At 32.4% G+C, this 25,861-nt stretch overlaps 4 protein-coding genes across 5 annotated transcripts; 3 read left to right on the top strand and 1 right to left on the bottom strand.

Moving 5' to 3' along the window:
* The first annotated feature begins 137 nt into the window (after nt 1-137).
* Nucleotides 138-3,796, top strand: LOC130806005 (peroxidase 27-like). The gene is made up of 4 exons (XM_057670889.1): nt 138-497; nt 1,649-1,840; nt 2,280-2,445; nt 3,120-3,796. The coding sequence occupies exons 1-4, from the start codon at nt 300-302 to the stop codon at nt 3,533-3,535; spliced, it is 972 nt and encodes a 323-aa protein (XP_057526872.1). The 5' UTR covers nt 138-299; the 3' UTR covers nt 3,536-3,796.
* Nucleotides 3,797-4,311: 515 nt separating this feature from the next.
* LOC130806003 (syntaxin-72) lies at nt 4,312-9,567 on the top strand. The gene is made up of 9 exons (XM_057670887.1): nt 4,312-4,677; nt 5,450-5,575; nt 5,850-6,009; nt 6,935-7,020; nt 7,128-7,196; nt 7,472-7,516; nt 8,159-8,221; nt 8,799-8,875; nt 9,393-9,567. The coding sequence occupies exons 1-9, from the start codon at nt 4,519-4,521 to the stop codon at nt 9,403-9,405; spliced, it is 798 nt and encodes a 265-aa protein (XP_057526870.1). The 5' UTR covers nt 4,312-4,518; the 3' UTR covers nt 9,406-9,567.
* Nucleotides 9,568-10,428: 861 nt separating this feature from the next.
* Nucleotides 10,429-15,945, bottom strand: LOC130806004 (probable pyridoxal 5'-phosphate synthase subunit PDX2). The gene is made up of 8 exons (XM_057670888.1): nt 15,775-15,945; nt 15,589-15,662; nt 15,370-15,497; nt 14,434-14,521; nt 14,150-14,223; nt 13,569-13,757; nt 11,016-11,113; nt 10,429-10,710 (listed from the first exon to the last, which is right to left on the bottom strand). Exons 2-8 carry the CDS (start codon nt 15,638-15,640, stop codon nt 10,575-10,577), a joined length of 765 nt encoding a protein of 254 aa, XP_057526871.1. The 5' UTR covers nt 15,641-15,662; nt 15,775-15,945; the 3' UTR covers nt 10,429-10,574.
* A 1,597-nt stretch (nt 15,946-17,542) lies between these two features.
* Nucleotides 17,543-25,166, top strand: LOC130806002 (zinc finger CCCH domain-containing protein 24). 2 transcript variants are annotated; one of them, XM_057670886.1, is made up of 14 exons: nt 17,543-18,316; nt 19,635-19,727; nt 19,805-20,074; nt 20,170-20,242; nt 20,529-20,661; nt 20,743-20,896; nt 21,000-21,083; nt 21,398-21,520; nt 21,866-22,039; nt 22,119-22,253; nt 23,272-23,367; nt 23,651-24,010; nt 24,208-24,251; nt 24,645-25,166. In XM_057670886.1, exons 1-14 carry the CDS (start codon nt 17,777-17,779, stop codon nt 24,886-24,888), a joined length of 2,523 nt encoding a protein of 840 aa, XP_057526869.1. In that variant the 5' UTR covers nt 17,543-17,776; the 3' UTR covers nt 24,889-25,166. The 2 variants fall into 2 exon arrangements, with proteins under 2 accessions (XP_057526869.1, XP_057526868.1); XM_057670885.1 differs by having other exon boundaries at nt 17,641-18,316; nt 23,651-24,016.
* Nucleotides 25,167-25,861: the final 695 nt, after the last annotated feature.

The raw sequence follows: 25,861 nt of genomic DNA, 5'->3' as shown, positions 1-25,861 counted from the left end.
TAATTGATTAGTTGCAATAAAGTCATTGTTTTCACCTACTACCTATGGGCATACCCATATTGGCCATATACTTATAAAATAATATTACATGTCAACGCATCCATCAATTTTGCTATTTTCTAATGCATATTTGGTCTAAACTTTTTCTCATGCGTAAAAATGCCCTAATTTCACATATAAAATGCAAACATTATGCCTATAAAACTCAAGTCCTACACAAAATTTCATTAATCACCATAAGCCCATAACCAAACATATATATATTCCTCGTACATTTTTTGAACTTGGAATATATAGTTATGATAGTTCATAAACTATTTTCAATATTTCTTCTTTTAGCCATGGCAAATGCACAAGGATTAATGCCGGATTATTACAAGCTTTCGTGTCCAGACGCTGAGAAAATTATTAAAAATATAACTCAACAATATGTTAAGCATGTCCCTAATTTTGCTCCCGGGTTGCTTAGAATGATCTTCCATGACTGCTTTGTTAGAGTAAGATACTATTTTATCTATCAATTATTATCATTATATTAGTAACAAATTTTTAGAACACGAGAATTTGAGTTTTATCCTGTTTTCGTAGTCTCTAAGTAATAATAAGTCTAATAACTTACTGAGAATATTAGGTTAGTCTAATCATTGAAGGTTTTCTCTTTTATTTTCTGTCACATGAATTTAATTTCACTACTTAAACTAGAAGAAATTATTTTCTTTCATAGCCTGCAGGAAATTTCTTAGATATCCCATATTAAAAAAGTCTAATAAATTAGTTGAAGAAATGTTTTTAATTTATTTTGATGGTAAAAATCAATTAGTGCGCCTAATTAATAGTTGTTAGTGTATTAATGTTATTGGATAGTACTGAACGATCATGTCTTGAACATGTTTATGAGTTTACAATCAACTAATTTGCAACATCTGGTTCATTAAAATCAAAAATAAAATTAATTCTTTTAACTTCGGACATAGACTAGAGAAAATTTGATGAAGTTGATGAATTGCAAAAGAGTTTTTTTTTTTTTTTTTTTTTAATTAAAAACAAAAATGAAAATGTTTGAATATAATTCAAAAGTCAATTGTTTTGAGACGTTTAAATATATTTTTGAAAGTCAATTATGTCTTATCCTAATGGCTAGAGTTTTTTTTGTTATGGGTTTAATTTTCATTTTCTACTGATCTACATAAAGAATTAATTTTTCTCTCCCTTTATTATTTATAGTGATTCTATAGCATGTGACTTTCACATGTCAATACGAACAAAAATCGTTAAACAGAGTCTTTTGTTAATAAGTAGTGTTTGAGTTCAAACAAAAATATGTAATTTTTCAATTTTTATTTGTACATATTATCTTCTATCACATTAATTAAATAAATATTTCATAATATTTTTTTATTTTAGACGTTTTCCAAAGTCAAACAATTGCTAATTAGCTTGATGACAGTCAAATAACACCAATCAATATATTTTTTTCCTACGTCATGATAGAGTTGAAGTAGGTATAGACCAGTTGTACTAATGTCTTTTGAATTGGTCAAAATAATGCATCTATGGAGGTGTATGGTAGTTGGTGTTTTTGTTCCTTTTATTGTTCTTGAATTATTTAAGATTTTAATATTATTATAATTATTTTTTGAATATATAGGGTTGCGATGGTTCTGTATTATTGAATCCTACGGCTTCTAACAATCAAACGGAGAAGACTGCCATTCCCAACACAACACTTCGGGGATTTGAAATCATTGATGAAATCAAGTCGGCACTAGAAGAATATTGTCCAAATGTTGTTTCATGTGCTGATATTCTAGCATTAGCTTCTCGTGACGCCGTCACCACGGTAAATAACCGTAATTTCAAATTTTAACTTAAGCAATATAAATTTATTCTATAAATATATTATTTTATTCTCATAATAAATAATTATGGAATAATTAACCTTTGTTTTTATGACGTCTACACAACTATGTCAAATACTTAATCTTAATAAAATGTGATCAACTAAATGATCTACAATAAATCAACATAATAGATGATCGCCAACAAAAATTACTTTATTTTATTAGCTCGTCTTGTATGAGATCGTCACACTATGAGATGAACCTATATAATTAGCTAATTTCTCTAATTAAAATTATAAACAATCACTTTAAAAAACTAAATATACATGGATCAACCCAATAATAATAGTCTCACCATAAAAACGTCTTATTTGAGAACTTTTGGTAATATTTTGATTAAGTAAAATGAAAATTTACAAGCTGGATTTTTTTTTACAGATAGGTGGACCCTACTGGGAAGTTCCTACAGGTAGAAAAGATGGTAAAATCTCATTGGCTTCAGAAGCAAATGCTTTTATACCATCACCATTTGCAGATATTACTACCCTTAAACAAAATTTTGAAGCTTTGGGTCTTACTACTAAGGATTTGGTAGTCTTATCAGGTAAAAACCTTATAAAATTCATTATTTAGTTGAATAAATAATTGTAAATAATACAAATTTTACTTATTTTGCTATAATAATACTAATTTTTGATTAATTATGAATAACTCTACTTTAGGGTGTTTGCCTAGAATAATATTAACATTTGTTTATAATAGGTTATTTGACAAAAAATAAATGTAAATCAATGGTAAAATAAAAGTTGATATTATTCATATGGTTATTAGAAAATTAGCAAAAGTTTGTATTTTCACGGTAATTTTCATTTTAATATACATGCACCAACTATTATGCAAATGTTGCGAGTAAAAAAGAGAACAAGTGTAAGGTTCTGAGGATGTGGAAAGTGTTCGATTACTTTTAGATTTGGTTTTATTCATTATTTATATATCACTTTTATATTTAATTTATTCATAATTTATAAATCAAAAAATAGTTAAGTGAAATTTTAATTGGTTTTATTCGTATCAATCAAAGTTTCATAATTAATATATATTCTTCATAACTTTTAATCATGTACAATCAAAGGTATTAAGAATTATATTAGTGAATTGTATAGCATGCATAGGCAAATATAACACTTCAAAAGAAATGAAGGGTGCATTAAACATATTAAAAAAAATTGTATATTTTTACTCTGTCCTAAATGAATCTTACATTATGTTATTTGATAGGTTCGCACACCATCGGTCTTGGTCACTGCTTCATTATCTTGAGGCGATTGTACAATTTCACCGGACAAGGGGACACTGACCCTGCATTGTCCCCTCGTTACGCCAATTGGTTAAAGACTAGGTGTAAACCCGACCCCAATGAGTTGAAGCCTTTTGTTTTTATGGATAGAATTACACCAAAAGTGTTTGATGAAAAGTATTATACCATGGTAACTCAAAATAGAGGACTATTTCAATCTGATGCTGCTCTTTTAAATGATCCCGAAACTAAGAGTTACCTTGAGTTGCAAGTTAAGACTATGGGGTCCACATTTCATCAAGATTTTGCTCAATCCATGACAAAAATGATTCAAATTGGTGTACTTATTGGTGATCAAGGTCAGATTAGAAAAAATTGTGGTTTTGTTAATCTTTAGTTTAGATTGATGGTTATAAATATTAGGTTTTAAAATATTGTTATTCAATTGTATAGTTTATAATTTGTTCTTTTAGCTTTTTATATTGTTTTTAGAATAAAATAAGCAAATATAAATTGTCGTTTTTATTACCTTTTAAGGTACATATCTTAAATAATGAATATTTAGGTATATGAATATGTAGTTTGTTGTGGATGGTATGAATTAGAAAAATAAGAAGGTTTATTTTGTAATAAAATGGATTTTTTCATATTTTCGAGCTCTTTCTTAGTAAATATTTCTATAAGTTTTCATTTATATCTCAATATATATATATATATATATATATATATATATATATATATATATATATATATATATATATATAACGAGTAAACACTACATGAATTTTTGTTTTGTTATATTTAAATATATGTATATTAATTGGTTGAAACTGTTTATTGTTTGAATCGGTTAATTTATAACTAAATGCTCCCACCAACATGTTCAAAATCAATTGATTCATCGGTTGATAATCAATTAGTCATACTAATTAGCTATCAGTTGTTTGACAATGTAAACACCTCTCGGTATTGACCCAATTCCACCTGAATTCGACCCGACCCGACCCGACTCGACATGATCTGAAATTACCCCAATCGAGCGTTTCAACAGATCTAACTATCAACTATCAACTGTTTATCAAATACCCTAAACACTTTAGGCTTTTAATATATGGTTGAAAAGATGAAATAAGCCACGTCTAACTTTGCCTTGATCAAAGCAAGAATGATCCAACAATGATTAATTAAGGGTACCACAACGTATGATTTGGCACCACAAACAAGTCATTTATCATTTCATCATCTCCATAACTCCAACACCAATTCATTCATATTTAATCAAACTAATTAAAAATTACATAAATTAAATCAATTCACCATCAAATCAAAATTATTCCATTCATTTGATCAAAAACCACATACAATACAAATAAATCAAAAATGAGCGTAATTCAACTCCTTTTTCGGGTCGATGAAATCTGCAAGAAGTATGAAAAATACGACGTCGACAAGCAAAGGGAGCTCAATGCAGGTGCCGGAGATGATGCATTTACTCGTCTTTACGACAACATCGAGATCGAGATCGAGGCGGCTCTTCGTGTATGTTCATTGTTTGTGTATTGTTTTTATTAGATATAAGATTTTGAGATCAAATCTCAGCGTGTTATGTCATTTTCTTAGCATACGATTTATAATCTATTTATATATATATATATATATATATATATATATATATATATATATATATAAGAAACAATGTGAATATAGTGAATAAATTTGTCAATAATTAATCTTGTAACATGTAGCGTAAAACATAGAAAAGTATGAGATTGAGTTGATTGTGTATAATGTTAGGAGTAAATAATATATTAAGGAATCTCAATCACTATCAGGTTAAATTTTAGGTTGATATGGTATTAGAAAATTAAGGTGATAAAACGGTCGTGTATCCACTTCTTAAATTCAATTGGAATATTTAGTGTCGGGTATAAGAGTCTGTGTTACATCTATACTTCTAGCCGAAAAAGGCTCTAATATAAGGAACTGTGTTAAGGGTAAATAACATAGAATGGGGGTATTAGCCATCACTATGTTGGATTCAACCTATACCGATATTCTGAATTCGCCTCTGAATGTGAATAATTAGAGTTTGCGATAAAGGAGGCAAACATGGGTAAGGCAATGGCAAAGGATAGATGTGAATAGGGGGATTTAAACCGGGCATGTCTAGGTTATAGTTCAGGTTATTTGCAGTAATATTTGATTGAAAAATGATATTCAAATTAGTTTTTTAGATATATAAAGATGAGTTTTAGAGTCATCTTTGATTCTACTAATATTCTAAATTCACCCCAATGAATATGAATAACAGAAATCGGAGTTTGCAGCGATGGAGACAAATAGGGCAAAGGCTGTGGCAATGAACGCCGAGATACGACGGAGCAAAGCTAGGTTACTAGAAGATGTGGCCAAGCTACAAAAGTTGGGTTACAAAAAGGTATATTTTTCTCTTCATCATTACCTTCATCTTTAATTTAAATTAACAAATTACGATATATCCAGCTCACACTCACTTAATTAATAACATCGTTTTATTGTAAAAATCGAGATTTTATCGTTATGATATCGTTAATGTTGTTTTTAGTCAAGTTGTAGAATATTAGTAATATTTATAATTTCATTAACTATTGATCTTAAGAATTTACGCTTTCAAATATATCATTCTAGTTACCAACTAAATTATATATAAATTTACTTTGTGTATTAATTAGGTAAAGGGACTCTCAAAAGAAGATATGGTTGCTCGCGGTGATTTGGCACTCGCACTAGGAGAGAAAATTCAATTAATTCCCGATGGAGGAAACAATCCAAAAAATAATGGATGGGCAACTTCAAGCAATCCAAATAATATTAAGTTTGATTTCCAACAAGGTTAGTTCATAACTCTTTCAAAAATGTCTATAAATTGAGAGTTTTAAACGATTGTTTGTAGTGTATATGCCTCTCATATCATTATACATTCTAGTTCTAATTTTATACTCCTTTCTATTTACCAAATGTGTCCCTATTTGACTTTTCACCATTTTTAGGTGGTTAAATGAGATCACATGTGAAAGAAAAAATTATATTGTTTTTAAATTTTTATAGGGGTAAAGTTGGATTAATATGTGTAAAGGTGTGAAAAAGCTAAGTTTAATAGGGGTAAATTAGTAAAGATAACATATCTAAAATAGAAATGGGACGTTTAGGATGACTTGATAAAATAAGGAAATGAGACACTTAGGATGAATAGGAGGGAGTAATATTGGTATACAGAGTAGTTCTTGACTCTATGCATAGTGGACATTTGCCTAAGACTCAGAGTTAGAAAAGGACTCAATACCTCAATTTAGTAATATTGTTAGGTAAGACGTAGAACACTGCTTATAAAATTGTGACTTTATTTTTGTTAAATACCTATTAAAAATCGAAATTGACCCTCTATAGAAAGAGCTTATTTTTTTCATTTTGCCTAACGCCCATAAAATATCTGGAGCGACAGTCTCGATGTAACTTTGATTTAATATGTTACTATGCATAAGTTCAAGCAATCTAAATAAAATTCATTTTGAATTCCAAGAAGGTTAATTAAGTCATAATTCTTTCAAAAGTACATATGTATAGTCGTGTAAGCCTATATAATTAATTTATTTTTCTAATTAATTATTTTAAAATTATAAATAATTATTTTAATGGACTAAATATATATGAAACACACTGTATTTTTAATAGTTATAGAATAAATGAAAAAAGAGAAAAGTAAATAAAAGTAATTGAATTCAATAAATTGATTGAGATTTATAAATGTGAACTTTAGATGCGCAGTTAAGTGATGGGTTTTTTCAAGAATCAGAGCAATCAAGTAATTTTAGGCAAGAATATGAAATGAGAAAATTAAAACAGGTAAGTATTTAATTAATACAAATTATTTTCAAAATTCTAACAAAATTGTTTATTAGATTAAATTTATTGTGTAATAATCAAAAGGATTATTGGAATTATTATTACAGGATGAAGGTCTAGATATCATATCTGAGGGACTTGAGACTTTGAAGAATCTAGCACATGATATGAACGAGGTTTTGTTCATTCTCCATATTCTAAAATTAAATAAAATTATTAAATTATTATTTTAAGGTTGATTTTCATTTAACTATGATTTTAAATAAACTACACCAATGAGGAAAATTTGTTAAAAATAAACTTAATTATAATTTATTAACTCAGAATAATTTTCATTATAGATAAACTGATTAAAATAATTCATACTATTAGATAATCTTCTCATAGTCCATCTAATTTGATTATTTTTATATTGGACTAATTTTCTATATTATTTGTTTTATTGATATAGGAACTTGATAGACAAGTACCCTTAGTTGATGAGATTGATACAAAGGTAATAATTTATGTTTATATATTTGTGGTTTATTTTCGTTAAGGTAAATTATTTTGTGCAAGTGTAATACGTAAAGGTGTTTAAAACTGATTTGAGGATTTGATTTTCATTCGGTCTTGTGACAAAATTTTTTGACCCGATTTGAAAATGAATTTACTAATGTAAAAATTAATATAGACACAATATACAAGACTTGATTTTAAACTGATCTGATGACCCGGCTGAATGAACACCTCTTCACTTGTACAAGAATTAGAGGAGTCTCAAAGGCATAAGCAAAACGAGCGCAATCACTTAGGGTCTCGTTTTTAAGAGCTTGATTATACATATTTTTTAGGATATATTTTTTTATCAATAATGTTATGGTATATTGTTTTCAAAATATAAAAAAAAAATATGTAATTGAATTATAATTTTTAATGAATTAATTGTTATAAACCATTCTACAATGAAATTTAAATTAATTATTGAACTACGTAGATTCTTGTATGAGTCTCTTCTGTCGAATTAATTGTTCATTACTATTCCTATTTAATTGTTAGTTTCTCTTTATAAATCTGTGATTTCGGAGCATATTTACGTATTGTGTGTTTTCATAAAATTTTAAAGCATCTAATATGAATGAAATTCTTGGTAAATTAGGTTGATAAAGCCACATCTGACCTGAAGAGTAACAATGTTAGGCTTAAGCAAACACTTCATGAGGTAAATACATTTTTGTGGTGTTTTTTTAATTATTAATCCTGTCTCTTTTAATTTGTTACATTTTAGTGAAAAAGCACTGACACAAATTATGTAATGTAGCGATTCGAGAAGATAGAGGAATATAAAAATTTACTTTCTCCGTTCCTAAGAAATTAATTACACTATTAACAATTAACACAAATATTAATAAATTGGTGGAGACCACTAAACTATGTGGGTAAGATTAAAAATGTGAGAAAACAATAGAAAATGTGTAAATAAGAATAAAAAAAATGGTGGGATCACTATCTGAAATAGAATATTGTAAAGTCAAAAAAACGGACTAAAATGAAAATTGCGATAATCTCTATTAGAAACGAAAAGAGTGCACTTTTTAAGTAGTTCAATTATTTCACGAATCTTGTGTGAGACAGTCCCACCGTGAGACGTTCTTCATATATAAGTTGAATAGTTCAATTATAATTACTAATATAATTATTAGCATATGAGTTTCTTGTTTTGACGTCGTCTCACCCAACAAGAGTGACTCTAATTATTTGGGTGTTAATCTCAAATGTATTGTCATATTCTGTATCAGATAAGATCCAGTCGAAACTTTTGTATTGACATCATCTTATTGTGCATTATTCTGGGTATCGCAGCTTATTTATACAAGTAAGACTTCATACAGAATCTTTCTAAGAATGTTTTTTTAATATTTTTTTATACCCGAGGAGAAGGATAGTTGAGAATTGAAATTATGAATAATTTCTGAAAAATATTACTTCCTGAGACAAAACCCAATTAGAATTGTCAAGAGTATTTGAAAAATGTAATTCGTTGAAAATTATTTTCGATGATAAGTGTAAATGAAATATGATAATCAATTATCCTTTATTTGGTTAGACGAAAACTCTTGGAGAGAATTATTTTCCATTTTAATTCTTGTGATAGTTGAGTAAATTAAATCCAAATATGAAATTTTTGATTTAATTTAATCAACTATTATAAGAATTAAAAAGATAAATGTAGACGTACTAGAGAATTAAGTTTTGTCTCAATTAAAATATAAATTACTTTTTTAGGTTAGATCATAAGTTTGATTTTCGTTATCTCTCTCTCCAATACTCGGTCCACCATGTACTCACATAAGATAAGATAAAAATAACTAACAAACTTTTCTTTTTTGTAGTGTTTTGCAGTGAAGAATTTTCACAACATTTGTTGACGACAAACATTTCTTCATAAAAGTTTTGTATAGACTTGACCTATATTATTTTACCAACCTAATAATAGCATGTATTTTCCAATAATTGTACTTTGTACTTCTCAAGTCCACACAAGATTTTTTGATCTTCTGATTGTTTGGTTACACATTCACATGATTTTGATATATTATGTGCTTCCTAATTATTATATTTCATGTATGTTACAGAATCTTACCTTATTAGTTAAGAATTAAATCTTATCTCAGTTAAAGAACAAGTACCACTATTTAACAAGTATTTTGGGTTCAATTCTCATTTAATTCTCTATCATCGCTCTACCTAACTTAAAATTAAAAAAAAAATCTTATTGATTATAACTTTTAAGGAAAGAAATATAAAGCGTATATCATCAAAACTATTTTATGGAATAGTATTTTTTTCTCCCCTTAAATATAAACCTTATATCATGAAAATTATATTTATGGAAATTATATTTATCAAATGTAGTATTCAATAAAATGATATATCTATATCTAAACTTTCTATTTTTCTTAATTCTCGTAAACATTTCTTGTGTGAACTTTTTTAATGAACGGAGAAAGCAACAAACTAGCTTTTAATCCCTGCATACATTTACTTGACTAATAGGATAAAATTGCTTACATCCAACTCTCAAATTTAGCCTAAGTGGGAGTAACTTGATGAATATGGGCAATGGAATATATTTACCCCACTTAACTTGTGGAATATTATAAAACTCTTGAGCATGAAACTTATGCTGATTTTAATCCTCAAACCCGCATTCGAGATCCATGTATACATGATCGAAGCTTGCGGATCATACACAAAACACTTTGGAAAAAGATTGATGTACGACACTGTAGAAAAACAAGGTCACAGTATTGCACCGAAGAGTTCTAAAGGTTTTTGATCTAGCGATCGATTCAAAAAAATCCCGCTTTAGGTCAATTCAACGGATATCTCATGGTTTCGGCGGAAGAAACCACATTGCACTATGTGTATGAACCCTGAAATTTCTATATATAAATCATTCATGAATAAATTTAGATATGGCTCCATGAGGTTTCAGACGAAATTCGGCTAATAATACCCTAATAATATGATCCTAATGAAATCTTAAGAGAAGTTATAGGAACATTACTCTGCTAAGGTAAATATATGGGGAGTTCAATCTTTGGATCTTGCAAGCCATATATGTCCCCGGCTTTGATGATACCGCTTGAAGTCGCGGTCTCCGTCTCCTCGATCTGGTCGTTTACCATCTTTATGAAGTACAAATGCCTATAAACAACAATTTAGTTAGGGATGATAAACAGGTAAAATTATACGAGTTTTGCAACGCATCCGCTCCAGTTGGGGCGGGTATGGGTATGATTTTGGGGGGTAGTGGGTGGGTATGGGTATGAAAAGTCCTACCCGTCATGTATTGTGGGTGGGTGGTGGGTATGGGTATGAGTATGGGGGAGGGCATACCGCATCCACTCGCCCATTTTGCCATCCCTTCTGTTTACTTAAGTGGTGACCATCAATGAATAAAGAACAGAACTTCGAATTAAAAAAGAATGATAAAAAGGCCGAATAAGTACCATCGATTATCAGCAGTTAACTCTGGATGGAAGGCTGTTCCGAGCAAATTCCCTTGCTTTACAGCTACAATCACTTTGTTTAGAGATTCGGGATACACCTAAAGATTTCAGTAAGATGTCAGCCACAGGTACAATGATATGGAACTTGAAAATGACAAATTCGATACAGCATGTAAATGTTTTTTTATGCATCTATTTACTTTTCAATGAGAAAAATAGTGCTAATGGTGATATTTTGGCCTAAAGCCAAATCACAAGGGTTTCAATTCAGAGCCCAAGGCCCCCAACACTTTACTACAGTACGCTGGACTTTGCCCTTCAATTCATAGGCCAAGGTTTTCTCTTTTCGTATCTTCGGACACTGTCGATGTAATTACCAAATGATATGAAATGATCTGCGATTAAGATCAATTCGATCCGGAACAAATAGGAAGGGTCATGGATTTTGGTAACCCTTAACAAAACCTCCCTTTTTATTCTTATACCCAAATACGGCTCTTCATACAGAGAGTATTGCAACATTATAGTTACTTAATGATGTACGCCAACATTATAGTTAGTAATGCCAACCCCATCACTTCATCTTAGTTTACAAGTTCACTAATAGATACCTCTGTCAAGAATTTCATCTTAAGTTCATTCCTTGTGTCAGTGCTGAGCTAAAACGGATAGGCTATAGGAGCCACTTCAATGATACTTCAGATGCGCCGCTATAGCTGACGCAGCTTAAAGATACCAGAATCAGACCAGAACAACTGAAAGGTAAATTGGGTTCTTTATGAAATCTAAATATGACTTACAAAAACAGTTATGGCGAGAAAGGAATTAGATTAATTGTTTCATGTCATATTGCAAATTATGTTAGATTTATTCCAACAATTTCACTTACTTGTACGAGATTGCCCCATATCAAGAAAGTTACCTCTTTAAGGGACGGGCATTTGGTAGAAGGAGCAAACTCAAAAGGACACTTAAGTTACAAAGGGATATGGGGCACTCTCATAGGAACGAAGGGTACTTAAGCCATTGCAGAAAGACCGGGAAATACAATAAAAAGGCACCTTAAAGGGTCGCTTGAATTGAGAGCAAATATTTAAGGGGTAAATAAAATTCAAACTAAGAAAACAAAGTTAGTTAGATAGATGATTAAAGGAATTGGATTGTAGATGTGGAAGAGTTAATTAGAAGGTAATGAAAAAATGGAGATCATAGCAATTAATTCCCTTATTTCGTGTATAAAGTTATCCCGGGGAGGGTGGGGAAATTCTTTACCTCCAAATGAGGGAACTCAATCTCTTTTTTATTCATCTTTTTTAATGTACTCACATTCTACCTATATTACAATTATTTTAATAACTTCATTTGCATCTCTAATTTCCTTGTTACATTAGTTTGACTTTTTTTATCCCCTTAAATATTTGCTCTCAATCTAAACGACCCCTAGAAGGAACTAAAACTCATTGTGATGGTTATTTTGCTTCAGCTATGTCAATGTTTCAACCTACGTTGATTGATACAATAAACTGTATTTTTCGGTGTTACATTAAAAAACCTCAACTTCCTGAAGGGGCAGAAAAGGGCTGTTACTGATAAGACCATCTTTAAGAAGATGTATTCATTTGAAAGGGAAATAAATTACACGGGCTAATCTATGTTACTTGGACTCAGGTACTGATGTTGGATACTGGTACGTGTCCAAGTATCGCGGATACATCTAAATATTCAATTTTACACCTAAAATGAAGTTTTTCAACAATCTGAACTTGAACACACATGCAATCATCACATACCTTCAGGTTCACTTATCTAATCATCACAAACTCGTCATGCTGTCGCAAAAGACATTTAATGAAGCAGAAACTCACAATAAGGTAACTATTGATATGAATCTGTTATTAGCACTAGAATTTCAGGAGTAATAGCTGGTCACTAATGCAATTAGAAGCGGCTAATAAGCTAGTTGTATGTTGAGTCGACAAGCATTGACATAGCCTGGCTGAGCAAAAGCCTAATGGAAGCATCCTCAACACATGTGATCAAGTACATTGAAGTGGAGAAAGTAAAAGTACAGCACTTTCTGGAAAAAGATTAAGAAAACGCAGGTCCATGCACATATTGGTCGGTAAAGCATATACAAAGTCCAAATTCAAGGCTTCAAATGGGTCGGCAAACGGAAAGGATGGTTACAAGCCGGTCCATTAAGGCTATACCTCATTCAGCCTGACCCAATGTTTAACCAGCTTTTGACCACAAAAAATTAAAAATGAATTATGCAAGGATCAGGATGATATACGTCAATCAGTCGAATATGTCAATCTATGTGACGTGCAACCATTATTAAAAACGATCAGATTAAGACTATCTCAGTTCACAGATCTTAATGCAATGCACTTAATACTTAAAATTGTGAACACTCCGATACGTGAAATGATTCTCGAACTCTTACCCAACACAGAAAAACCCATAAGTCGCATCAATCGAACTTCACATTTCTGCCTCTATCAAAGACAAAATGATGTTCAACATTAGCAGAAATAAATTACACGGGCTAACCTTTTGGCTCTCCTTTATGACTTCTGAAGTCTTCAGTTTATCTGGAACAGGAACTTCCGCCAATATTTCAACTTCTGAACCAACTTCTAGTATAGCAGGAGCACGGATGAATACACCACGGAAACCTGGTGGACCACCTTCTTTATCTGCTACATGAGGTACAGATATCTCAGCCTCAAAACTTTGAATCTGCAAGAAGAAAAGATCTATCATCTTTAAATACCCAAGAGGCTAATAGCAGCACCAAAAAAACTGAAACAGTTTATAAGTTCTTGAAATTATATTTTTATAAAACGGAAACGACATGCTACACTCAACCAGCATATGGATAATTGGATATACCCAGTGTCACATGATTCGCTAATATCCTTGCCAATTGAAAAAAGCGAATTATGATCGGTTTTGGGGTCGGTTTTGGGCTATTCTTGGACAAGTTTGAGCAAGTTACGAATTCAAAAAGTGAATTAGCTAGCAAATTATGTTACATTGGATATACGATAAGACATGAATTACCACTGAAACAAATTATTTTATTCTTATCATTGAAACAGCCAATTGAATTAAAAAATCGGCAATGCTACCTGGCTTCCAAAGAAATTCCTGTGGACTGTGCAATCAAGACCCCCTACAAGTTCCTGTCCATCAGTTTTCTGACCTGAAAAACACAAGTGTCGGAGAAATCTAAATAAAGTTTTATCTATTTATTTCCAACTTCCCCATAAAATAGTGATTTACTGATGTACTTTCTTCGTTGTCGGTTCTTACCGGGAAGTTAAGCCTAAGTAACATACACGAATTGAAAACAATAAACAGGATCCTTAATCAATAATTAAGTAGAAAAGAACATGAGAAGAGAAAACTGTACCAAAAACTTTATTTGCCAAGAAAATCAACCCTGCACATGTTCCCCAAACTGGCTTGCCCATCTTGACAAACTCCCTCAAGGCAGGAAACTGTTGACATCACTAAAATCATCATTTCATTCTATATCCTTACCCACAAATCACCAATTAAAAAGTCACAATCTCATTATACCAAAACCCACAAAAAGTACATCAAAATCTTCCTTGTAAACTCAATATCACAGAAGAAAAGTAGGAAAAAAAGACCCAAATTCAGAAGATGGTAAATGCTCGCACCTGGGCTATGACCCGAATCATTTGATCAAAATCCCAATTAATATTGAATTGTGTAAGTTGTAACATTACATTACATAACATAGAAGGATAGTAGCAAGTTGGTTCAACAAACATGCAAAGATGAGTATTCTACACAAACCCAAATTCATCTATGCTTGCGCCTTCCTAAGCCATGGCCAGCATCATATGTATAACAACCCTATTTTGAGTTTGCAACATAACTCGTCATATGCAACCATATTGTAAAAATAAGGCTGCATTGCATCGCTTCAAACACATTGTAAGTTTTTAAAACAAGATATTTCCCGCGCTATAAAGGTGTAATAATTCAACCGATATTTAAGCGTTACAATAACCGCACATCACTATTACGTAACCGCAATCATTACCCGCTTTTTTACACTATGACTCAAAGGGACAATCGGAGTATTAAATTGTGTAACATCACATAGCTGAGTTATTCAGCAAACATGCAAAGGTGAGTATTCAACACACCCTATACTCATCATCATCATAATCATCATCCCAATAAATTCCGCCCAAGACAGGCTCTGAGGAGGATGGAAAAGAAGTCAGACCAATACCATCATCATCATCCAACACATCCTATACTACTATACTAATATCCTGAATTCGCCTCTAATTAGAGAAAAGAGATATACCATGTTGTGATACTCAGCAAGTTTAGCCATGGTTGTACTTTCACCACCAGGAATGATAAGCGCAGCAATGTCACCCAACTGTTCAGGCTTCCGAATTTCCACTCCTTTAACACCAATCCTCCTCAGTGCTAAAAAAAACAATGACGGAAAAAGGGTAAAATTTCATTTATTTCCATAATCATCAATTGAAAAATAAAATCAATGAAAATAGAGAAAAACCCGCAATGTGTTCATTAAAAGAACCCTGAAAAGCAAGAACACCAACAGCCATATTTGATTTTTTCTTGCAAATCCTGAAGAACAAAAGAAGAAACAAGACATATTTAGCAATACCCAGAAATTGAAATGATAAATTGAAGATTAAAAATGCAAAATTGGGATGTTAGAAGAATTAAAAAAACTGACTTGGTGGTCGATAAACCCTTGAATAGGATCAAAAATGGAGGAAGAAGAGTGAGAAGTGAAGCAAAACCGTTAGTTTTGTTCAAGTGGGTTGGAATGGCTGCTCCAATTCTTAAACTTCATGCCGCCACAAAATTAATAGTGGCAATGTGGCATTGAATTGCACCTTTTTTTATTCCCCTTTTTCTAATAAAAAAAATATTGCTTCAGAAAAGGACGTTTTAATTACCTTTACGAAATAATTCTTTCTGACATGCGGTAGAAGTAAATACTTATTTGTCTATTTTTTGACATATAAATTGAAAAATATATTTAAAATTGTTTTACCTATTATTACAATTTTTTGGAAAAAAAGAGACGTTACGATTATCCTTATTGAATAACTCTTTCGAAAATTCCGTTAAAACAAGTACTTATTCGCCTAATTTTTTTTTTTGTGTGTGTGTTTGGTTCTGGAATACAGCTTAGGACTCGGATATCATGTAAAAATTAAGTAAGCAAGAACAAGAAAATAGAGTAAAGCCTTGAATACTCAATTTGTGTTAATTTGAAAAGAGAGGCAACACCTCTATAAATACAATAAAGCCAACCAAGAGAAAGGAAATAAAATAATATAATAATTCTCGTTTCCTAAAATAAAAGGAGTATCTTTAGAAATATTCAACCCTTATTCTGATTCCTATTTTGTAATATTCTGATTTTATTTATTTTTATTTTCTAACAGCGACGTCCTTAAAAAAAATTATTATAATGATGGGTAAAAAAGACGTTAAAGTACTAAAACACAAGAAAACCACTAGTGATTAAGAAGTCAAAAGGGATTAAGGATGATCAACAAAAGTCAAAGGTAATTAGTAATGGTCAACGGTCATTTAAGTTGGTCAAAGGTTATTTAAATTGATTAATAGTCACTTGGCTTAGATGGTGTAGACTTTAATAATTTGGTGGTGGTCATTCGCAAAAATAAACTTTGAGGCTATAATTTGCAAAAGTTTTAAATTTGAAGTCTATAATTTGCAACTTATTCCATTTTATAGTATAAGTGGAATTTACTTTTTCTTTTCCAAATACTAGCTTTACTTTGCTTTTCACGCGATTTAATACACTAACTTAATATTTTTAAGGAAAAATTACCCTGAATAATATAAACTTTCACTGATTTTCCAACAATAATACGAACTTTCAATTAACCATGAATAATACGAACTTTGATATATGTTTCTCGCTGGCATACCTGACCGGTTATTTACCTGGAGAAACGGTAAATTCCCCATTTCTTCATCATTTTAATGAGTATTTAGACAGCTTTTTTTCAACAGCCTCTTCTTCCTCATTTCTTCATCATTTTAATGGGTATTTAATCAACATCAAACAATAATCATGTATGGATTAACAAAATGGAAACAAAATTCCATCCATTTTCGAGTAAATGGATAGAGAATTTCATCCATTTTCGACTAAATGGATACATATTCCATCCATTTTCGACTAAATGGATAAAAACAGTAAATTACATCCATTTTCAAAGGCATAAACGTTTTTAATCAACATCAAACAGTAATCATGTATGGATTAATAAAATAGAAACAAACATTCATCCATTTTCGAGTACATGGACACATAATTTCATCCATTTTCGTCTAAATTGATACAAGCCCTAATTTTTTGGATTAAAAAAAATTTAGGGATTTAAATTGCAATTAAGAAGAATTAACTAACCATGAAGAATATGATATCTTTGTAGTTAATGCCTGAGAACGAGAGGGAGAAGAATCAATGGAAATCACGAGTTTGAGGAATTATAAGAATACTATTTTACAATGGTACAAGTAAATACGGAAGGTAGAAAGTATATGATAATGAAGTTGATAAAGAGCAAGAGCATAGCAGTTTTTTCTTACCACGAGTCAACCAAATAAAAACTTTGGCAAAACTTAAAAGCCCTAAAAAGCCGTTGTGCGGCCCGTCGTCCCTCATTCCATACTCGAATCATTCCTGTAAAACCATGGCGGAATCTAATTTACCAGAACCCAAAACACCATTAACAGATTCCCAAATCCCTTCAATCGCCACTCCCATCATTGAAGAACCCACCAATGAACTCTCCAAACTCTCAAATTGCTATATCCCACAATCACCAACCGATTTCAAACGCAAACGAGAAGAAAAAGAAGAACAACTAACTGAAGAAAACCCAAAGAAAACAAAACACCCACTTCACAAAACAAGTTTGTGTTCATTCTTCCGCCGTTCTGGGACTTGTAGCCATGGAGAAGATTGCAGATTTGCCCATAATGAGGAGGAGCTTCAACCTCGTCCTGATGGGTCATGGGATCCGACTTCCAAGAAAGGGAAAGAGATGGCGAGGAAAGCGGGTGGTGAAGAAAGTGAAGAAGGTGATGGAGATGGAAATGATGAGAAGAGTGTTAGTGTTATGATGACTGGGGTTATGGATGAAAATGGGGATTCTCAGTTTAGTAAATGTGTGATTCATTTGTCTATGAAATGGAATTCTGACAAGTTCAAGACTTTTCTTGATGAATTGGTATGTATTTTTTTGCTTGCTATTGAAGGAGAATATTAGTATAGGATTAACCGCTGCATGTATACTGAAGCAACTAGACTTATATTGTTCTATGTTATATGTTGCATATATGTCGTACAATTTTATAGTTGTACTTGTTTGGTTTCTATCCTTTTTGTCCAAGGACCAACTCAATAGAAGCTTAAACTCTTCGTTCATTACGTCATTTGTTACAAAAATATTATCTTGCAGTTGAAAATATAGCAAATTAAATGTGATAGAGAATTACACCCCTCACACAAGTTTTGATTAAGGGTACAGATGTAGCACATGTCCTCCTTATATATGGTGTTAAATACTTTGTTTGAAATGAGGGTTGAATGGGTTTTGAACCCGTAATACTCTTCTAATACAATGTCAAAAAACCAACTCAATCAAAGGATTAAGCATGGTTGGTAGATTATATACTCCATAGTCTTTATTTTAGTGAATACACTGTTTTATGTGGCTTATTATTTGTAGTTTTTGATGTTTGGTCGCAAATTTGAATGCCATTTGATTTGATATGAGCTGGGAAGCAACGACTTTCTGTTGTAATTGAGCAGGCGGAGCAAAGATTGTAGAGGCAGTATCTTTTAAAATGAGGCTCTTACATTATATTCAAAGATAAAACTTTTTCAACTTTGAGAAAAATAAATTAAGAAAAAATATATTGTAACGTTTACTTTAAATATAAAAAAAGGTTTTACGAACAAATTACTTTAAAAGTGTTGCTCATAACCGAATATGAATAACACCCCTTATTTCAATGGGAGATAGACGGTTGGCTACTCGGGATGCCCCAAGAACCAGCCATGTAATTGAGCAAAATTCCTTGTAAAATACTTCTGTGTCCCTGTGAAGTTGTTAAATCACTTATGCCTCTTCCTTTATTATTGGGTTTGCTTTTGGAGATGAACAAAAAATTTGAAATGTGTTAATGATATGAATGAGAGAAATTAAATGTATAGACGAGAATTGATGAGGGAGCGTGTGATCATCTTCAAAATGAAAAAGGTAACAAATTTTATGGTTATTTTTTCAGGGGGCGGAGGGAGTATAATTTTGTTAAGTCCGCTCATTGAGATTCATTGTTTCAGTATATGCTTATTAAGTGAGGTATTCAATATAAAATTGTCGCTTTTTTGTTGAATTCACGAAAGAATTTCACAATGACTTTACAGGCATCTAAGTCTGTGTTTATCTGGTTGGTCTAATAATGCTTTTCTGTCATTTAGTTGTGAAGTTCATTTGTTTTACGGTCTTCGGGTTCTGTTTACGTTATCTCTGGCATGTGTAGGGGGTCGTTTACAAAGAAGCTAAGAAGAAAAAAGGAATGTCTGTAGGATTTATAACGTTCGAAACAGTTGAGCAAGTTGAAAGGGCAACAGAGGTATTCTTGTGATAACATTGGTCAGTTGTCAAAAACTGATTTAGCCTTGTTTTTGACTTGTGCGCTAATTGCTTCAGTTATTGGAAGGGAAATCTGTTGGCAACAAGACACTTAAGGTTGGGGATGTCCTTCCACGATCTTATGATGATAAGATACAATCAGCTCATAAAAGGTACCAAAATGCGAAACCTGGTGCATCTGAAGACGATGAAAATGGTGAGGAAATGAATGGTTCAGGTTCAAAGGGAAAGAGTGTATGTGATGTAGTCACCCCCCTTGCTAAACTACCGTATGCGGAGCAACTAGAGCAAAAAAAGAATTCTCTCACGAAAATTCTCATAAAACTTGTTAGTTTTCTTGTCCTTAAAATAAGTCATCGTTTCTAGATCTTAGGGATGTCAAACTTGATGTGCGAAGCATTTATGGACTTCTTGTAATGCAGACTAGAAATGCCCGTAAAGCATTACCAAGGGGTACCGCACTACCCGAATGGATTGTTAATTCCAAGGAAAGAGGTGGGTCTTATCATTTTATTATCTTTCTTATTTTTCTTGGGCTTTTTGCTTTCAAGTAGGTGCAATTATTTCCCTTTGTCTATCTCATGTGAAACAATTTTACTTGTATGAGGTCACCGTGAGACGTGCCCCATATTTGGGTTAAATAGGCCAATAATAGAAACTTTTAGCATAATGGACTTTTTGTATGGACTCTTCTCACAGTGAGACAGTCTCATACAAGAGGGGCTGTTAAATGTGCTTTCAAGGGACATACGAATTTACGCCCTTCAATTGCATGTCTTAGGTGGGCTTCCATGCGAACTAACAGGGATAATTGAATCACCCCTAGTAAATGGGTACCGTAATAAGTGTGAGTTTTCAGTTGGTTACTCGGTGCATCAGAAACCTACTGTTGGTTTTCTGCTTGGAAATTTCAGGTATTATATACTTGGGTTGTAACGGGATGTGTTTTTATTGGCTTGAATGATATTATTGCATTGACTATTATGTCATTGCAGAGAGGGTGTGACAGCAGTCGAGGAGCCGACAAATTGCCCGAATGTTTCTAAAATTGCATCCACTTATGCCTTGGTCTTTCAAGAGTTCTTGCAGGATTCATCTCTACCAATTTGGAACAGATTCAACAATACTGGGTTCTGGCGTCAATTGACTGTAAGTTTAGTTCCTTTATGTCCGGTGATTTTTAATCTCTTGGATTTGTTTTTATTAATTGAATATGAATTTCTGTACGAAAATTACTTTCTCTTCTCAACAGGTTCGAGAAGGTCGAAAATCACAGAGGGACGGTGATATTCAGAATGAGGAGGCTAATATCTCTGAGGTCATGCTTGTCATTCAGGTTCAACACTCGAATCTCGATTTGGTATTCTGAATTGTTATATATTCTTGACATTCCCAACGGACCGGGTTAAGAGTCGCCTTTACTTGAGCTGGGAATAAATGATGGGCGTTTCTCTTTGTTTTCGTATTTAACCATAACAGTGCAACATAATTCGCCAGTTTATTCGTTTTTTGAATTCGCGATTCGCTCAAAATGACCCTAAAATAGCCCAAAAGCGACTATAATTCGCTTTTTTCGATTCACGATTCGCAAGGAGATTAGTGAATCATATAATAGTGATTATCATAAGAATATTGACGTTTGTGTTTTAGGTTTCAACAAAAGCCTATGATGATGATCTCGTAAACAATGAACTCGAGAAATTGGCTGGAGCATTTTCTACAAGAGCTGCTTCAACTACTCCACCTTTGCCGCTGACTGTCTTAGCTATTCAGGTATAATACTTAGATTCTTAACACGTTTGTTTTGAGATAAGATTTTAACCTTTTTTGGTCGAAGTTATGTGAACTACCGTTTTTCATGTCCAAATCAATATGATCAGAATTGTAACAAATGTATTTTTAGATTAGCATTCGAGATTGAGAGTACTGTCACGAGCCATGAAATTATCAAACACATTAATTATAAATACCAGAAAAGAAGAATAAATTCGATGAAAATGACACGTTTAGGGAATTTTTTTATCACTAAAGCTAAAGCTACACTTTGGTGATGTTAGTTTATGTGTCATTTTGTGCTTAAACTGCAATTTCAAATGTTCCGCTCTTCAATTTGTCCAGGACCACGTAGGCATATCTAACGTAGCTGGTGCTGATGCTCCGTTGCGTCCATTATTGATACCTCATGCTCAATCCAGTTCCGAGACGGTATTGGTCTCGGACAGCAATGAAATGAGGATTCATGATTATATAGGCAATCTCCGTTTCTCTATATCTCCTACCGCCTTCTTTCAGGTATATATATGTATATATCTTGTTGCTGCTAGTTGTTCCATTATGGTTGAATCATTTGACGACTATGAGTTTATCTTAGGTTAACACTTTAGCTGCAGAGAAACTATATTCTCTTGCTGGAGAATGGGCTGGCCTAGACCAGGATACTTTACTTTTTGATGTATGCTGTGGAACTGGCACAATTGGGCTGACATTGGCCAACCGTGTCGGTATGGTAATATTGTGCATCCTAGCTCCTAACTGTTTTATCTTTGGTTTTGAATTCAATATTCTTATTTTAGGTTGCAACCTATGTTACTCGGACTCTTCATTTTACTTCACTTACCCGTGTCCGATCCTTGATGTTGGGACATTGGTATGACACTTAGACACTTCAATTTTGCTTTAAAATTGAATATTTAAACGTATTCGACACTTGGGCACGTATCAATATCCGACATTAATTGCCGAGTCCAAGTAACCTAGGTTGCATCTAGACGTGCTTTCATTTTCCAAATAAGTTTTGCCAGTTTATTTTTTGAAACACATTTTTTGATAGTAGTTGTATTTAGTTTATAATTTAACATTGCTTTTGTTGCACACTACAAAAACAATAATGCAAAGCCTTCTTTAAAAAAGATTGGATTCAGTTACATAAACCAATAGATTAGTTCTAGTGGTCGTCTATGTGGATTCGTCTTCTCCATTAATTTTGATTTCTTACCATCTCAACCGTTAAGTCTATACCCTTTATTTTTTGTTGCTCTCTTTTTGATTCCTCCGAGTTTCAACTTTCTATCTTCCTTATCGGTTCACGATTTACTAATACACTGTATTTGTACATGTTCAAATCATCTTAAACGATTATCTTTCATCTTCTTCTTCTTAATAGTTGCGACTCCTAACCCCTTATATTTTTATTTCAAATTCTATCTCTCAAAGTATTTCCCGCTTATACGTCGAAACATTCACATTTTTTGCTACTCCCATATTCCTACAATAATCCTCTCTAAAACCCCAACATTCTGATGCATATGGTAGGGTCTAATACCCATCCGATAACGAAAAATATAAAATTTTTTTTTCTCTATCATCATTTTGTGTTTCAGCTTCAATCACGAGCTCTTTTGTGACTCATACCCAGGTTTACTAAATTTTGTTCAGTAATTTTTCATGTGATTTCTTCTGCATTTGAGATTTCTGATTTCTGAACGATTTTGTTATATACTTATATTAGTATGATTTGTTTCCAGGTAATTGGTATTGAGATGAATGCTTCAGCTGTTTCTGATGCACAAAAGAACGCGGAGATCAATGGCATTACGAATTGTAAATTTGTCTGTGCGAAGGTGCGTATCATTAACGCCAATTAATATTTGCGGAGTTTTTATTGGTTGTAGCACTATGTTACTCGAACTCTTCATTTTGCTTCACGTACCTGTGTCCTTGATGCTCGGACATTGGTATGGCCCTTAAACACTTCATTTTAGGCGTAAAATTGAATGTTTAGACATATCCGACACTTACACACGTACCGGTATCCAACATCAAGTAACATAGACTGTCTGTTGAAAATGTAATTTCAGTTGCATGTTTCTGCTTTTCATTTTCTCCTTTCTGCTGCTACATCAGGCTGAAAGTGTGATGGGATCTTTACTCAGAGAATACTTAGATGATTCTCGGGAGCCAGATGATCTGCAGGAGCTAGATGATCCTCAAGAGCAGGGCGATATTCTACATACGTCAGATACCGACGAAAAACGAATTGATCCATTAGAAAATGGAACTGCATCAGTGATCAATGAAATGAATCCCGAGATTTCCTTGAACGGAATGAAAATGGATACAGATCAAGCCCGTGATTCTAATGAAGAAGAGCTGGATCCGAAGAATAATTGTCTAACCAATGTCGGGAATTCCTCGAATGCCAGGCGGCACTTCAAAAATGTTGTCGCTATAGTAGATCCTCCACGCGGTGGACTTCACCCTACTGTGAGTGTGCGTTTATCGTCTCGTTTTTTGTAGGCTATGTCAAATTTCGTAATTCAAAAAAAAATTTGTTATCACCCGTCATTTCTTTAATCTTTATAACAACTTTAATCTTTATAACAACTTAAATTCTTATTTGAGAACACCAATGTTGCTCGTTTCACCAGTCACCGATTGCCTGTTTCTTTTCTTGTGAGTAGGTTATAAAAGCTCTGAGAACTCATCCGCGTCTAAGGAGACTCGTGTAAGTCATCTTCTGGCTTCCTGCATTCTAAACGGTCGAGTTAAAAAATAAACTAAGTTTAGCAAGAAAGAAGATTTAAAATTAAAATTAAATTCGAAGCATGAAAAATATCTCGGTGGACATCATCAACCCAGGACCCGGAATTCCGCACAAGTCAGGGTTCGGGAGAGGAGGGTAGCAGACAGATTATACCCTTGCCCCTCCAAGGAGAGGTCAAAGAGAAATGCGCTTACTTAATTTATCCCCAAAAAGATAGATTTCTGTAATGATAAGTCACCTGCAGCTTACAACACACATTAAAACTATAATATAACAAAAGTAATCTCAGTGGACAGAAGCAACATAATGTGAAATCCGGGATTTTGAAGTTTACCTTATGTTTGCAAATCGCAGGTACATTTCATGTAATCCTGAAACGTTGGTGGCAAACGCAATCGAACTGTGCACACCATTGTCGGAAAACAACGAGAAAAAGGGCAAAATCTGGAGGTGGAAGAACATGAGCGATGCTAGTCAGGCACGTCACAGACTCAAGTCCATGCCCAAGTCGGAGCCATTTCAACCCGTCAAAGCTATGGCTGTTGATTTGTTTCCTCATACGTCGCATTGCGAATTGGTAATGCTGTTGGAGAGGTGAATTCATCTTGTGCACGTAATCTTTGTTGCTCGTGGCTTTTAAACTAGTATACCTTTCGTTCGTTTGTTTTTATTTATCGTACTAGTAATAATTTGGTTTATATAGCTGACCTCGTATTGTTGTGGGGATTATATATTTGTTTTTCTTTCTTATTTTTGTTTTTTTTTAAATGTTTGTAAAAGTAATTAATCTTCATTGTATTTTGGATGGTTAATTACTTGGCCTCATTTTATTGAGAATAAAATTTTGGGTTGACACATTGATATGGGTTTCTTGCAGAGTTGCGGGTGACTTTTTTTTTCTTATGTTTATAATCTTTTTTTTATAACACTTGTTACAACTTAGGAAAATTTGAAAAAAATAAGACAATGAAACTACTTATTTTCCAAAATAAGCTCCGTGAAAACTTATTTCCCAAAATAAGTGTCCGTACATCCAAACCTAGGTTTGGCAAGACTCGCTGTTAGTAACAGCGAAATAGGAAAAAAAAAATTAGAAGCCCAAAGTCGCTGTTAGTAACATCGACTTAAGGAGTTGACTCGCTGTTACTAACAGCGACTTTAAGGTAACTGCTCAACTCCTTAATCTCGTAGGTTGAAATGAGGAAGTAACTGAGAACTGAAAAAAGTAAAATTCATTAAGTCGCTATTACTAACAGCGACTTATACCAAACCTAGGTTTGGATGTACGAATGCTTATTTTGGAAATTAAGTTTTCACGAAGCTTATTTTTGGAATTAAGTTGTTAAATAATCTTATTTTATTCAAATTTTCTTACAACTTACAACTATAAATTTGTGTACATCCCATTTAAATTACATATTATATGACAAAAATAAGTACATGTAAATTTAGGTAATTAAAATATAATTGAAATGATTGCATTCTCGGGCTCATTTTTATTAGGCTAATCAAGTGTACACTTATATCTTAAAGTAATTACTTATAACTTTAGAATGATCACCAAAATTTTT

Source organism: Amaranthus tricolor, chromosome 2 (genome assembly GCF_026212465.1).
Source record: "Amaranthus tricolor cultivar Red isolate AtriRed21 chromosome 2, ASM2621246v1, whole genome shotgun sequence".
Lineage (NCBI taxonomy): Eukaryota > Viridiplantae > Streptophyta > Magnoliopsida > Caryophyllales > Amaranthaceae > Amaranthus > Amaranthus tricolor.
This window is presented reverse-complemented; position numbering and strand designations above follow the sequence as displayed.

Excerpts from the sequence above, each read along its gene's own strand:
- LOC130806005 (XM_057670889.1), top strand. The coding sequence starts at position 300 with ATGATAGTTCATAAACTATTTTCAATATTTCTTCTTTTAGCCATGGCA. Across the intron at positions 498-1,648 it reads TCCATGACTGCTTTGTTAGA|GGTTGCGATGGTTCTGTATT; the intron begins GTAAGATACTAT and ends TTGAATATATAG. Across the intron at positions 2,446-3,119 it reads GGATTTGGTAGTCTTATCAG|GTTCGCACACCATCGGTCTT; the intron begins GTAAAAACCTTA and ends GTTATTTGATAG.
- LOC130806003 (XM_057670887.1), top strand. The coding sequence starts at position 4,519 with ATGAGCGTAATTCAACTCCTTTTTCGGGTCGATGAAATCTGCAAGAAG. Across the intron at positions 5,576-5,849 it reads AAAAGTTGGGTTACAAAAAG|GTAAAGGGACTCTCAAAAGA; the intron begins GTATATTTTTCT and ends TGTATTAATTAG. Across the intron at positions 7,197-7,471 it reads TAGCACATGATATGAACGAG|GAACTTGATAGACAAGTACC; the intron begins GTTTTGTTCATT and ends TTATTGATATAG.
- LOC130806004 (XM_057670888.1), bottom strand. The coding sequence starts at position 15,640 with ATGGCTGTTGGTGTTCTTGCTTTTCAGGGTTCTTTTAATGAACACATT. Across the intron at positions 14,522-15,369 it reads TTGCTGAGTATCACAACATG|TTTCCTGCCTTGAGGGAGTT; the intron begins GTATATCTCTTT and ends TGATGTCAACAG. Across the intron at positions 11,114-13,568 it reads TCATAAAGGAGAGCCAAAAG|GTGTATCCCGAATCTCTAAA; the intron begins GTTAGCCCGTGT and ends TGAAATCTTTAG.
- LOC130806002 (XM_057670885.1), top strand. The coding sequence starts at position 17,777 with ATGGCGGAATCTAATTTACCAGAACCCAAAACACCATTAACAGATTCC. Across the intron at positions 19,728-19,804 it reads AAGTTGAAAGGGCAACAGAG|TTATTGGAAGGGAAATCTGT; the intron begins GTATTCTTGTGA and ends TAATTGCTTCAG. Across the intron at positions 20,897-20,999 it reads GGTTCTGGCGTCAATTGACT|GTTCGAGAAGGTCGAAAATC; the intron begins GTAAGTTTAGTT and ends TCTTCTCAACAG.